This window comes from Plectropomus leopardus, chromosome 5 (assembly GCF_008729295.1).
Source record: "Plectropomus leopardus isolate mb chromosome 5, YSFRI_Pleo_2.0, whole genome shotgun sequence".
Lineage (NCBI taxonomy): Eukaryota > Metazoa > Chordata > Actinopteri > Perciformes > Serranidae > Plectropomus > Plectropomus leopardus.
Window position 1 is genome coordinate 29,231,507 of NC_056467.1, and position 15,138 is coordinate 29,246,644.

A 15,138-nucleotide genomic window follows, 5' to 3' on the forward strand; every position below is an offset into this window, starting at 1 on the left:
TGGACCCTTAGCTCGGCTGACTCTTAACTTTCTGGACGTTAGCGTGGTGGGACTATAAACTTTCTGGAACTTTCTGGACCCCTAACACTCTAAAGGAATCCTAATTTGGTGAGTATTTCAGAAATCTTCCAACATTTTTGTGGTCATTATTGTGATTTAAAAAAAAAAGCGGTATTATTTTTTTCTTTTAGCTGTATTACTGTTTGATTTGAAGCTATAATGTTATACTGTGGTGAAATTAGTTTCTCTGTGATTGGAAAACAAGTATATATTGGACAATTTGAAACTGTTTTTGCTAACTTCAGTACCACTGACATGAGTTTGCTTGATGGGTAAGCTAACGGCAGATAGCTAGCTAACGAGCTAATGTAACTTTAAAGAAGCATTAGCTAATGGTGGAACAAAAGGAGGGAACTCTCAAGGTAGGCTACTGTTACCATGCTAACAAACCAGAATCACTCTCAAATTCCACACACTCAATTGTAAATTAAACATTTGCGGATAAGGTGAGGTTCACTTAAAATTGGTGATAAACTGATGTTGGGGTTTTATGAATTAAGATTAACCAATTAAACGTAAATGCTACCAAGCCTTTGTTTCCAAATGAAACCTGTCAATGTAAAGTAACTTCTTAACAGTTAGCTAATATTAGCTATTTTAATCTGTGCTTTTAAGGTGGTAGGGAAATAAGCCTGGTCAGGAAGATATTATTAGTATTGTGTCAAAGAAGCTTTTGCAAGGAGAGTAAAGTGTTGAGTTTAAATCCACCCAGTAAAGATTTAAAAAGGGGTGTGAACCTAAAAATGTTTTTTTATGGATTAAGAATTTCTCTGTTAAAGTTAAAAAAAAACAAAAAACTAATAACATAGTTCAAGTCATCATAACAGATTACATGTTTAAGGCAAAATCACAAGTGATATTACAATTATTGAAAACATGAATTGAAAAACATTACATTTATATAAAAAAAAAAAAAAAAAAAAAAAGGAGGATGAGATGAGAAAGGATTAAAGTCTCAACCAGAAGACTCATGTCCTGCCCACCTGCCCACAGACAGGACATGAGTCTTCTGGTTGTAACGTAACAAAGGCTGGTAGCAACATGTGATGAAGTTAACATAACAAGCTGTTTTAAGTGCACGTTAATCACACTATATATAAAATATAGATTTGAATGACACCGAAATTCTCAGTTTTTTTAAACATCTTGGACCAATGTTTTTTCTTCCAGTCTGCAGATGAAATCCATTATTGGCAATCTAGTTGCTGTAAGTACTGAAATTTGACCTTCAGTGTAAGTGAGGATGCAAGCTGCATGGTCACTTCATTAGCTATACCTGCAATTTAATGCTATACAGTACAACAACAGCTCTGCATAAATTCTGCCTTAAAGGGGAACAACAGCCATTTGAAAAAAAACAAGAAGAAGAAAAAAAAGACATTATTCAGGAGCTATATAACACGATGGAAGAAATACTACAACCTGCTCATGAACGTGCATATTGCCTCGGTGTGCCAGGAAAGAAAAGCCTTAAAAGGCATTGGATTAATTAATCTAAAAATAAGGCCTTAGTTGGTATTAGGTTTTTTTTTAATTGTACATAGTTTTAAATAGACACATTTTTTTTTTGTTATATAGATAGATGTTTTATAAGTACTTCTTTATCAGTTGAGAGAGAAAAAAAACCCAACCTCATTATCAACCATGAATTTATGATTATACATTAAATTTGGGTAAAACATAGCCATCGCTTATCCTGTGAGAATGCACTCCATAAAGTAAGATGGGGGGAGGGGGTGATTTTGACAAAACATGAGGTAATAATAGTCCTGTGCGAATGGGCCTTATGTCTTATGTCTGAGTTCTGTTTTTGGCCGCTGTGCCATGACTATCCTTCTATATCTCCTTATTCTTTGTCTTTCTACCAGTCCACACTCTGTAACATGGTCTGTGCTTGACTTCTGGACTCCAACACAATACCCTCTGGTTCCCACACCAGACTGAGCTACTGCCACCAAACTAGATCTACGAATAGTAAAGGCCATTTTTATTTTCTTTAAGTCTGTGTTGTTGTTTTGGTTGGTCGCCATGCTGACCGATCTGTTTGATTATTGATCGTGTCTGCCGTGCCGTGACTATCCATCTCTCATCTCTGTTACCATCCCTTATCTCTGGTTTTACCTCTCTTTCTCTCTGTCTATCTGTCTATCTCTATTCCTCATCCCTCTTTATCTATTCATGGACTCAGTGCCCTGACTATCTCTCTATATCACCTCTCTGTCTCTCTATCTGCTGTGAGATATAAGTGTCATTTACATTTTGCAGTTGTAGAATTATGAGTTTCTATCTGCGTTCTGAGTGGTTTTGAGATATTGAGCCTCAAAGTTTTGCATTCATAATTGCAAAAATGATAAGAACATTTTTTTGTTTTATAAATAAAAAGTCCAAAAATACATAGAACTTTTATGAAACAACTCACGTAATGTTAAGTTGTCACAGAATAAGAATAATAACTTTGACAAAAATGCTAGATATAATGCTGAGGTGGCAGTTTGTGTTGTGTTTGGTTGGTTTGATTATCTCTCACAGCTGCCGTGCCATGACTATCTGTTGTCTAGCTGCTTGGATCTATTACTTTAGACCTATATGATGCAATAATTGTTGAAACTGAAAATAACACTTTGTTATTATTATTTATACACACACACAGGGCCTATAGACATGCATTAGTTGCAGGGAGATGTTAGACTGATGAAGCTGACACATACTCAGAGCTCCAAGCAGTTAGAGCTTCAGTGCCTTGCTCAAGGGCACCATCCTCCAGTTTCCACGTCAAGTCCCTGCAGACTTAGCTATCACTGCCCAGCAAGGTCTACAAAAAGTAAGTGCCATTTTTATTTTTCATGTTTGTGTGGTGTTTTTTTGGTTGGCCGCCGTGCCGACCAATCTGTTTAATTATCTGTCATAGCCACTGTGCTGGCATTTTTGTTTGGTTATCTTTAATGGCCACTGTGCCATGACTGTCCCGCCATATATCACCCTACAGTATCTTTCCCTCATCTTTCCAACTATATCTATATTTATCTCTGTCTCTGGCTTATCTCTCTTGCCTCTCACATAAGATGTATAGTGTTTTTATTTTATTTTACTGTCACGTATTTGCGGTTGGCCTCCATGCCATGACTTTCTATTACGCTTCTATATTTTTTTAGTTTGAATCAATATTGATACAATAATATATTTTTTGATTACTGATCCCTCAATGGGGAAATTCAGTTTTTTCACTCTTGTAATCCTTACATACACAGATACACTAAAAATACACACATTGACACACAGGACCTAGGCATGTCAGTATTTGTGATGATGTCAGAGAGATGGAGCTACTACATAGTCAGCACTTCAAGCACTTAGGGCTTCGGTTCTTTTTGGTTTTCACCATAAGCTGTCTGTGCATTCCAGTACCCATACTACCATACTACACTGTCAGAAAAAGGGGTACGGTTGGGGTACATTCATGGTTTTTAAGGTACAACTGCTGTTGATGTACCATCGGGGTCATAGTTGGTCAAGATACGATAATGTACCTTTTCTAGGTTGAAGGGTACATATCAGTATCAAACTGAGGAAAGGTACATGTCTGTACCATTTCTCCAAACATTTAGAAGTACAAATGTGCAAGGAAAATTGTGAAGTTCAGTTAGTGTGTCTATATAAATAAAGTTATTATTATTATTATTATCTGTCTATTAAGCCTAGGTTCTGTGGTGGGGAAAGGCCCTTTTTATTAACACTAGTGAACTTAGGAAAACTCAGCAATGTATTGAACAGATCATTTGATTTCTATAAAAAAAAAAAAACAACAGAAAACAAACAAACACACTAATACTCTTGCAGTAGCCTGTAGGTCTGCCATTAAGTTGGATAAAAATCTGAGGAGTTATAGGTTTACATTTTTACCTCTGAACTATGAATGTGGCTGTTTGAATGGAAGAGGGTGAGATGCCCATTAGCTGTAATGGCAGCGCACACAGTCACTGCGTCAGTGCGTCATTGCATCTTTCAACGATAGCTGTCCTGCACTTGCTGCGCAAACCGGAGGATGGCATGGCGGCAAGTGCAGGACAGAGAAACATTCCTGTCAGCCAAAATATACTCTGAGGCAAGGGCGGAGAGAGTTACAGGATCTTTGATTCTGACAAATACAAACATATCCATCCTTGGATAGCTCTGTATTTCGTATGTCTGATATAACAGGATACGTCAAAGATGCATTTGATATATAAAGCTCATTGACAGATTAAATTGCTGAATATTACATGTATTTCAGCATATCAGAGATTCATTATATACATATGAAATTACATCTGTCGTGTATCAAGTCCATTTATATCTGATATCTTTAAGAGGATACGTCAAAGATGCAGTTAATGTATGAAAAATGCGACAAAGATCTTCAGCAGATTTGAATTCATTATATTATATGCATATTTAAGGATATCAGAGATGCATTAAATATACGGAATCATATCCGTTGGGTATCAGGTACATTTATATGTGATATCTGAAACAGGATACGTCAAAGATGCTGGTAATATATGAAGATCTGACACATAGATCTTAAGCAGATTCCAGATTTTTCAGAGTTCAGTTTTGTCCATTTACAAAGATACAGTATGTCAAGATAGGGTCCGTCAAAGATGCAATGTGTATTCTTGTGGATATTGTCCGCATTTCTGAGATATACAAACATATCCGACCTTGGATAGCTCCATATTTTCTGGTCGTTTGTCCAGTTCTCTTCCCTGTCTTAAAACTAATTTTCAGGTCATTTTCTTTTCAATTTTTACTTATTTCATGCTCACTGCCTTTACTCTCATGTTTTTGAAAGAAATCAAACCAATTTGCACAAGGTTCAAAGAGTGGAATAACTTGTGAAAGCTGTCTGAACGCAGCATAAGAAAACTGATATTGATCCAGGTTTCAAAGTGTGAAAGGACAGGTTTACCTTTTACCATCTATCTTAATACAATACTCATTTCCATATGTAAAATGAAAGTTCTATGTTGCTGTATTATTATCTGTTTTGTACCAATCATGAGGGGATCCCTTACTACTGCAACTCCAAAAAAAATGGGAAGTTAGAGTCCTTGTTGCATCCAGCACTCTGAATCATAAATGCATTTTTAAGTTTAACTGAAGCTGCTGAAATCTCACTCTTAATAGTCTTGGCTGACATTGAAAATGTTTTGCACAAAGGAGGAACTTTAGATTTTGACATCATGGATCATTTCAGGCCCAGCACAGACTGGAGGAACAATCACTGGAACTAGTATTGCTTATGTGCAGACTTGAAAAATCTATCTTTAACCCATTCAAACTTGGATCGACCACATTTTCTTGTGCTGTAGTCAGACATTTAAACCTTTGAACTTGGTTTGATTTCTATGGAAAACATGGGAAAAAAGGTGATAGGTTACTTGGCAAGAAATGTTTAGCAAATTGTAAGAAACTGGTAGATTAGTAAAAAATTAGAAAATTACTTAAAAAAAACAGGTAAAAATAAATTATATATAATATATATATATATATATATATATTATCACCCATATATTATCACCCAAATATATATATATATATATATTTGGGTGATCACTTCTAATAAGTTGCTTTCTTACCATTTTTGAAAGAACTCATGCCAATTTCCTCAGGCTTCAAAGGGTTAGTGTGCACAGCTGCACGCCTCCAGTCTGCCCTCTATAGCTGGACTCCCTTGTCTGCAGTTTCAGTGTTGCCAGGAATCCTGTATCCACCAGATGTCACCCGTCTCCAGAGTCGGTGACCTCAGTTGTTTTTCCACAGCAGGTTTCCTAGTGAGGAATTCCCCACGTAAACACTGAATGACGTATACGGAGACCCCGGTTTCGTTGAGTAAGCTTCATTGTTGGGGGTGTTGGTGGGGATCCTCGGCTGTAGCTCGGGTCTGCCTGCAGGTTTCACCTCAGGGCTGTGACAGCCCTGTATGGCTTGATTTGAGCAAACAAATGTTTGAGATGCTTTATGACTCATCTGAACCTATTATGAAGCAGCTGCTGTGGGAATCTTTTATTCTAGCAATGACTTCACAAAAAGACAGCATTTCTGTAAGACCATTTCAGCTAGATTTTGTCACCTCACTTGACTTTTTCCATGTATCGCCTCCCTCTTTTTCACACACACAAAAACACAGGAGAGGGTGTGGTGTGCTGGCTCAGGAATTCTCCAAATAGGGGGATGTTGTTTAAGTCTTTCATAAAGGTACAGTGGCTAGATCCAGTGTATGAGCCTGAGGAAACTTAGCGGACCCCAGGAAAGGAGATATTAATAACTCTTGAGCCAACCCACCACATTCTTCACATGTGAGTCACTGTAAGCCAGAGAGCAGGGAGGAAAGGGCTGCATTGCCTCTGTTTCTCATTTGTGTTTCTTTCCATGGAGGAGTGGAACAGGGAGGCGGGGAGGCCACCCCTTCTGCGAACCTTGAAAGCCTTATGTGAAACACACGCGGCTCCACACGGGACACATATTTGTGCTTATACTGCATAGCTTATGATAAAAACTAAAACAATTTACAGGCGTGCTTGTGAGAGAGTGATTGTGGAACTAAAAAGGGCTGAAGCGAACTGACTATCTAACTGTGTGTGTAGGAGAGAGAGAGGGGAGGATAAAAGGCTTCACATAGTGGGAATGAGAGGGGAGAGAGCCACGGAAAATGGTGGTATGGGGACTTGGCAGGGGAGAGTGTGACTCACTGTTTATGTGGTCCGTCACTGAGCGACCAAGTGAGCTTGATAGAAAAGAAAATGTTAAAGGAGTGCCAAATTAAATGCATTCAACTATTAGCTCTGTACTTCACATTACATTGTAGACATTTTAACAACTTAACTCTTTTAACCCTTTGAAGCCTAAGTAGATTGATAGCTTGATTTCTTTCAAATACATGGGAAGAAGGCAATGAGCAACAAAAGAAAAAAATGACAACATATTGACAAAAATTAGTAAAAGAAATAGTTCAAAGTACAAGAAAATTTCCTTAAAATTTGTTGGGTTTTTTTTTTTAAACAAGGAGGTATCTTAAAAACGTGCTTAAACATTATAATCATTTTGTAACATAATTTTAAATATGTATTATGATAATCATAAATATAGCTTCTTTTTATCTTTAAATCTACCAATTTCGTGAAATTTATGGAACATCTCTTACCAAGTTGCACATTGCCTTTTGTCCCATGTTTTTTTTTCTTAAAAAATCACACGAATTTGCTCAGGGTTCGAAGGTTTAAATACTTCTGAAAGGCACCTGAAAGTAGCAAAAGAAAAGCGATGTTGGTCCAGGTTTCAAAACATAAAAAAATTGTCTAATTTTTTATTTATAAAATATTCAGAGACCAACCACAGTCAGGGAACTTTATTTGGTTACAATAGTTTACATAAGAACAGTTGGTGGAGCCGTGTACAGTAGTCAGTAATATATCAATCAGTCAGTCTAGTTGAGAAGTTTATCTCAGCATGTTCTTTCATACAACTGAGGTCTTGCTCCTGCATATAAAAAACAATAGCAACAATAACAAAAATAGTTTCTGCACAAAAATGTGGCATGATAAGCATCAAAGTGAAATGCATTCAGATTATTCGATTTGTGCTGCCAGTTTGCTATAAACAAATCATTTGAGCAATATAAATTTGTAGATGATGCCTTTGCTGGAATAAGCAGACCTGAAAAATAAAAGGCATAATCTACAAATTATCACCAAGATAACACTGTGTCACTCCGATCTAGCCAGGAATGTTAAATTTAACACAGAAAAGTTTAGCTCTGTATTTTGTCAACTATATGCGGAATACTGCTCACTTAGAGGGCGCCAGCCTTTATTTACTTCTGCTCTGCAAACACAAGTAGATATATTTTTCAAGCTCATCATGAAAAGTTAACATTGAGAAGCCAAAGGGAAGAAGCAACCAGACCCGTATGACTTCTTAATACACAATCTTTTGCAGTAAGTCCGTGTTATTGTCTCAAAGGATCGACTTACACTTTAATACAGTATGTTCCATTGTGCAAGACTGAAATCAGCCTCAGACGAAAAGTTGAACGCATTGCATACAAACATTTTGACTTGGGTCTGGGAGGAAAACAAAAGCAAATACAAACAGTAGCACAGCCAATAGAGAAGAGTTTCTCTTAGCGTCTTGTGACATGTCTATGCATCAGAGCCCTTCTGCCTGCGTTTGGAGGGTGGGATCAGGCGTGTGGGAAGCTCAGGGGGCAGACCGTGGCCCTCCAGCTTTACCTCAATCAGGTGGCTGGCCAGGGCAAATTCTTCATCATCCAGCATGCCATCATGGTCCAGATCTGACAGCTTCCAGATGCGACCCAGCACCGAGTTGGGCAGGCGGGAGCTCACCATCCAGTCCCTGGCCTTGTTGCCGCTCAGTTTCCCCTCATTGGGAGCCAGGTTATAGAAGATCTCATCATATTTGGGCTTGTCTTTGGTCACCACCCAATCATCCTCCTCCTCACACCCCTCTCCGTTCTGTTCGGTGAAGGGGTCGCCCTCTCCGAACGGTCCAGCACGGGTCCCCAGGAAGGCTCCACCCTGTACACCTGGTTGCTCACCTGCTTCCAGCTCCTCCTGCCGCAAGAGGGGCATCAGTTTGGCAATGTCAGCGGAGAGCAACTCATCCAGGGCTGCCATCAGATTAGGCTTCAAGGTTTTGAACTTGGTGAAATCATGAACCATCAGTTGCTCCTTTAAAAAGAAATGAAACACATGCGTAAGACAATAGATTTCAAATCTCATTTAACCCTTTGGAACCTGGATTGACATCACTTTTCTTGTGCTGGGATTAAACACCTTCACAAGTATTTTAACTTTCTCTTTTCTTCTTTGCTTTGCTTTGAAAACATGGGGGAAAGGGCATTCGAGTACTTGGCAAAAAATGTTCCACAAATTGAAAATGTTTTTTTGCAAAATTATTTGTTTAAAAAGCTAAGGAAAAATATAGAAAAACTGTAATTATCAGAATTATATATTTGAAATTGTTTTACATAATTATTATTAAGCACTTTTTTAGATAATTTCCTTTTTTTAAACAAAAAATCTAATTTTTGAATGCTAATTGATTGGTAATTTTCTTGTATTTTTTTATTTTTATTTTTTATTCATTTATTTCAAATTTCTGAGTCATCATCAAGTTGCTCACTGTCTTCTGCCCACATTTATGAAAGAAATCAGGCAAATTTGCTCAGGTTTCAAAGAGTTAAATGTAACTAAACTGAGAATAGTAAAAGATAAGTATTAATAGAGTTGTCTCCCAGATGTGCCCAGTAGTGATAGAAACACAGACTAACCTGCATTTTAGTACAATCTGGAAAGTCTCCAGCAGAAATGTTGTGCTGCAGCTGGATTTTTGAGAAAATCACTGGCAGCTGGTAGATCAGATTCTTCTTTTTATTGTCTTTCCTGAAGACAGACGGCATCTCCTGCTTCAGATAGCTGATGATGTGGGCATGGACCTGGGATGAAAGAAAGCAGAGCACAAGGATTTAACACAGCTGTCATGATTAGAGTGCAGTAATGTCATGCTATTGGTAACCATTTAATGACCGCATGCTGACATGCAAATAAAACCCACCCGAACCAGACGTGCCCTCTTGACCAGGTCATTGAGCTTGCGTAAAGCTGCATTGCGAGGAAGGTTTTGGATGTCAGCAAACAGATCCTCCTCCTCAAGCTCAAACAGCTTGCGGTTGTCTGTAACCATCAGTGGCTCTGACCAGAAGGAGCCAATGTAGACGCGCAGAACCTCCGGGGTGCCAAAAACCTTCCCCAGGGACCACATGAGTGCTCCATACACTCTCATCAGCTGCTGGGTGCCCACCATGTCTGCCTTGTTGAGCACCACACGCAGCTTATCCTCGTTGCCTTTCAGGGCACCAATGGCCTCAGAGAACTCGTCTGATATCTCAAGTTTATGGGCATCAAACAGGAGGATGATGCGGTCTACACGTTCCGCAAACCAGCGCAGCACAGCTGGGAAATCATAGCCTTTTTGAAAAGATAAATGTTAAGTAATTAGGACTGTCAGAAAACTAGAGAGTATGCACAAAACAAAACCAGGGGAGGAGGAGAGGGGAGAATGTCAACACAGACACAAACCCTTTTTATCTGTATCTGTCCAACACGCCTGTACATTCATACTTGACTTTATGCCAAAAAAAAACCCCACACTGTAAAAACAATTCTTTGACTTTTAACATGAAAAATATCAGTCCTCAAATCTTACAAAACCAATTTTTATATTGTTGACTGATCATACTAAAAGGGTCAATTCACCCAAATTTAAAAAAAAAACAAACACATTTTCTCACTTACCTTATGTGGTACAGCCATAGAGATAGTTTTGGTTTTAATGACTCTAGGTTTTGTGATACCCATCTCTGAATTCTCTTTGGATGGATTTCTGTTTATGCTGCTCACGGAAAAGATTAATCTTTTCAAAAACGATGTCCCAGTTACTCTGGATAACCCACAAACTTCACCTTTCTTACAAAAGAAACGGTTTGGGTGATCCAGAGAAACTGGAGCTCTCTTTTGGGAAAGACATGTTGATGCTGAATTTTTAATTTTGCAGTGCTGTGAGCCCCACAAACAACATTCCTTTCACCTCCATTGTATCGGGAGGGTGGAGGCAGAAATCTCACACATGGATATTTCATAACCACAGCAGATAAAACCAAAACCATCTGCAAGATAAAACTAGTAGTGAGTGAGGAAATGTTTTTCACAGTTTTGATGCACTGACCCTTTAAACTTGTTAGTTGCTCATGCAAATTGACTTGGTAATATTGGGTTACTTAAAGCGTGGATGAATAGAAAAATGAAAAAAGCACTGTGAGGTGATGAGTTATTTCTCAACAGTAAATTCCTCCAGATGTGCTGACAGAATTTTATCTGTACTATCTCTGTTCCTGATTGGGGTTTAATGGCTGTTTGGTGTACTGCTAACATGTTTTTTGGCCCTGCTGCCAAGTGTTATTGTGACAGAGTAAACTGGTCCCATGGGTTAGCCAGGCGTGCCAAGGAGATGAGATTGTGAGCCGATGATCAGGGATGTGTGTCTCTGCAGGCCCCCCTATTCCCTCTCCTCACCTTTGTCTTTTCTCTCACCTCGGCTCACTCTCTGCTTAGCACCGGACAGGATTCCCGGTGTGTCAATAATGCTGATACTCTCCAGGACCTGGTTGGGCATCTGGGCGCACTGGAACCTGGAATTTTTCAAATCAGCGAACGGGAGAAACGTCACATAAACAATGATAAGACTGAGCTCAGATAGGCCAGTTTTGTTTGAAAACAGTGCACAAGGAAAGAATCTAAATCATGTGAAAAATGGTTAACTCTTATCAAAGAAGCCAATGTGATCTAAGGAGGAGATTAGAAGCTGCCCTCTCCACACACCCCGACCCTCCCACTGAAGGCCATTGTGCGCAAGCAGGCCTCTCATTGCTGTGGGCTTCCTGAAGGAAAATGACCACCACTGCCAGACTCAAACAATGACTCCGGCTAACGATGTGTGGCTTAGAACAACAACACTACTTCCTGCGGCTTATGAGCTTAACGAGCCCACCGGTCCCAGAACAGGAAGTCAAAGCAAAAGGGGAGACGCAAACACGTTCACAAACACACCCTGCACAGAAAGAGGGGGACTCCAGAAAACTGCCATCAGAAATTTTAAGTCCCATCAATAGCAGGACTGTATGTTCACTTTGAGTCTACATATTTTCTAGCACCATACAGAACTTTATTGTAAAACATGTGACTTCTTTCTCAGTTTACATCAGTGGAAAAACATACCCAAAAATCTGGCAGCCCAGACAGTAAACACAGTAGCGGAAAGAACCTGAATGTTAGGCTTTCTCGTATAGGTTCCCTGAGCCTCACTGTGACTTCATTTATTTGTCTTTGCCCCAAGAGGCTGCGGAGCCCTCTGACCTCGTCTTTGAACTTGCGTACATTGCAGTTCCTGTCTGAGTACATCAGCTTTCATCGCCCTCTTGGGTGATATCGCTTCCTTTCTCCATTTTTCCACAAATAAGGCAAGTGCCTCCCCGCTCTGAATTTTGGCACAAGGACTTGAAATTCCAAAGAGCTAAAAAACTCTCTGTTATCTCTCCTTCCCTGCTTCCCCATTCTTGCATTCTCTCACATTTTCTGTCCATTACATGCTGATATCTATCTGGCTCTCTCAGTGGAATCATTACACAACACACTGTGAATAATATCTCCGCTCTCACCTGTTGAGAAAAGTGTTTCCAAAAGGGTTGAGTTTGCGGAAAGGCTTGTTGGGGTCTACGATAAGGGCGTTCCCAGGAATGACTCCCTCCACCTCCCCATGCATGATGGCAGTGAAGCAGTCAGTGGTGGGTTCAGGTCCCACCCTGCTCCCAGGAATATCCTGCTCCAGTAGATACCTGTCAATCATACATACAGCTTGTGAGTTGTTTTTTTTGAGTTCCTAAATAAACTTAAAAGTGAGAAAATGCTTGATGTGTAGCTGTGATGTCTTACTTGATGAATGTTGTCTTTCCAGTCGAGTACTGTCCCACCACCAGCACCATAGGCTTGTTATCAAAATCTGCATCCTCCAGACTGAGAGAGTGGAAGTCATGGAAACCATAGTACTCCTCCAGAGGCAGCAGCTTCTTACGATACAAGGACTTGAGCCCTTCTGTCACAGTGCGGATCACCTCCGGCGTCTTCTTCACATTTTTTCTCCCCCAGCGTGACATGTTGATTGATTAACAAGATAACAGGGCGCTCCTTATAAAAAAATCAGTGTCAGAGTGTTGTTTGGAGCTGTATTTCCTGTGGCCAAACCTTGGAAAACCTTCAAGTGTTTCCTGTATTTATCTTAACACTGCTCACGTATCCTTGAAACCTCCTCTGCACACGCCGAGAGCAACAATAGGGCTGGTGTTTTGTTTCAAGTCTGGATCTCCCCCGTTGACAGCAGTCGCCACCCTGATAACTTTTAGCCCCTGTAATGTAGACAGAAAAAAAGACAAATTGAAGTTAATTCCAGAAGAAAACTCCTGATAACAAAAAGTTCCGTAGTGTCCTTTCACCTGGTCTGCCACAACCTAGAGTAAGGATGTGGAATCTGGAGTAAGCTTGAGCCCAAGAGGCTGCCAAGCATTGTCAGTGCATGTCTGGAAAAAGTTGGTGTTCATGCTGGAAAACTTGCAAACCCAGCCCTGTGTTAGGATTTGGACAGGCACAGCTAATTTTATTACAGTGAAATGAGTAAGACATTCCTTTTATCCTCTGCAGCTTCTCTCAGAGGAACTTGAAATACATGCATGGCTTCATTGTTCATTTAAGGAAAAAATCATAGAGGGTGGTCTATACATGGAAAAACAAATTTAACCCTTGAGTAACAAGACCTTTTTCATCATAGTCTACATTAACAGAAACACTGGATTAGGAAATGAAGGCACAGCTCATTATTAGAAGCAGATTGACACAAAGGTACAAAGTTAAGGTACGTGTCAGCAGGCATTCACTCATCTGTGGAGAACCGTGCTCTTGGAAATCCCATTTGAACTGGGATTTTTAAAAAAAAAAAAGATTTTGAACAGAGAAGAGGCAACACAGTCCTGACATGTCACAAGACCAGTGTGGAAAGAATTCTTGTCAAAATGGCGAACCCTGGAGATGTACTAGAGAGACATTAAATGGGATTTGACCGCCATTACACGTAAAAGAACTGTGCCAGGCAAGCTGTACCAGTAAAAGTTGCTTTACAGGCTTTCCAAAGAGAATCAGAGGTTTGGTTAAGATTCTGGGATCAATTTCGAATTTCGAGTTTAAGGATGGTGGAAAATGCCTTGTGGTTTTGCACACCACAATTGCAAAACAGTTTTGAACTCAGAACAAGAAATGTAACATGCAGGAGCAACACAAATCAGTACCATATCTGAAGAAAAGCTGTTGAAAAACTCCAATGAGAATTAGAAAGTTTCCTTTTTCATCAATTCTGCAGCTTAGTTGTGATATTTGCACTCAAATACCATCCAGGCTCAGTTTCTACAACTGTATCATAGTCTGGATATATTTGTGTAAAAGTTCCAGCTGATCATTAAAGCCATATTTAAAGTTTCAAAAGGAGTATTTACCAAGTTATTATGAAGAAAGCACGGATTTCTTCAAGCGCCTTGATCTCTCTCTCTCTGCAGTCTTGCCCTCCGGAGTTTGGAAAATATTTTGACTTGAGGAGACAAAAACAGTCTCTTGGAGGAGCTGCTGCTACATGTATGGGTGTACCTCTGACAGCAAATAGGAGCCCTCCGTGGAGCGTCAACGCAGCTAGATTACAGAGGATCGTTCTTCTCCAAGGGTTTAATGTATTTCAGATGAGCTCCAAATCTGGCAAGGTTCCTTACTCTGCTCGCTGAAAGAGCACAAGGCAAACAGTAAGACACACAGGCGCACCACACTGAGGCAAATTTTTCTTGCTCACTTTTCCAAGTTTAATGCACCTCCTCTTCCAGGGATGCCTGGCAACACTGTGGGCAGCACTAACACTCAGCTCAGGGCAGGGATGAGCGGAGCTGTGGTCAGAGGGTGTGACGTGTGGAGGAGGGGGGGTTGTGAATAAATAATATGGGCGGATTCCTTTTTTTTCTTTTTCAAACATGACATAACCTGCGTCCTTATGCATACTTTGAATGATAAACACAACCTCTGCTGCACCCTCCAGCTGTTGCCTCCAACTCCTCCATGTTTTTTATTTGCCTTTTTTTCCCTACTTGAGTCACTGTAACACAACATATGTTTAAAGATTTGCATTTTGTTCCCTCATCATTCTAACCTCTCTTGCTCCTCCCAAACTCTGTGAACCCTCTGTACAATGAAGCATAAAAACCAGCTCTACTTTTCCACTTCCATGCACCGCCTACTGGCTGTTTGATAGAAAACACATCTCACCGCCACCACCATTATCACCATGCCCATCATACAGAACTTCTCAGTCATAATTAGTCATCTATAGGAATGTACCCTGAAGCTGAAAAAATGAATTGAGGACCTGCAATGTTTC

General features: G+C 39.8%; 1 protein-coding gene across 5 annotated transcripts; it reads right to left on the minus strand.

Moving 5' to 3' along the window:
- Nucleotides 1-7,432: 7,432 nt before the first annotated feature.
- On the minus strand, nt 7,433-14,624 carry ehd2b (EH-domain containing 2b). Of its 5 annotated transcripts, none has more exons than XM_042487262.1 (7): nt 14,364-14,624; nt 12,609-13,078; nt 12,335-12,511; nt 11,193-11,308; nt 9,676-10,088; nt 9,392-9,556; nt 7,433-8,789 (listed from the first exon to the last, which is right to left on the minus strand). In XM_042487262.1, the coding sequence occupies exons 2-7, from the start codon at nt 12,827-12,829 to the stop codon at nt 8,241-8,243; spliced, it is 1,641 nt and encodes a 546-aa protein (XP_042343196.1). In that variant the 5' UTR covers nt 12,830-13,078; nt 14,364-14,624; the 3' UTR covers nt 7,433-8,240. The 5 variants fall into 5 exon arrangements, with proteins under 5 accessions (XP_042343196.1, XP_042343195.1, XP_042343199.1 ...); XM_042487261.1 differs by having other exon boundaries at nt 14,216-14,624; XM_042487265.1 differs by having other exon boundaries at nt 11,211-11,308; nt 14,216-14,623.
- Nucleotides 14,625-15,138: the final 514 nt, after the last annotated feature.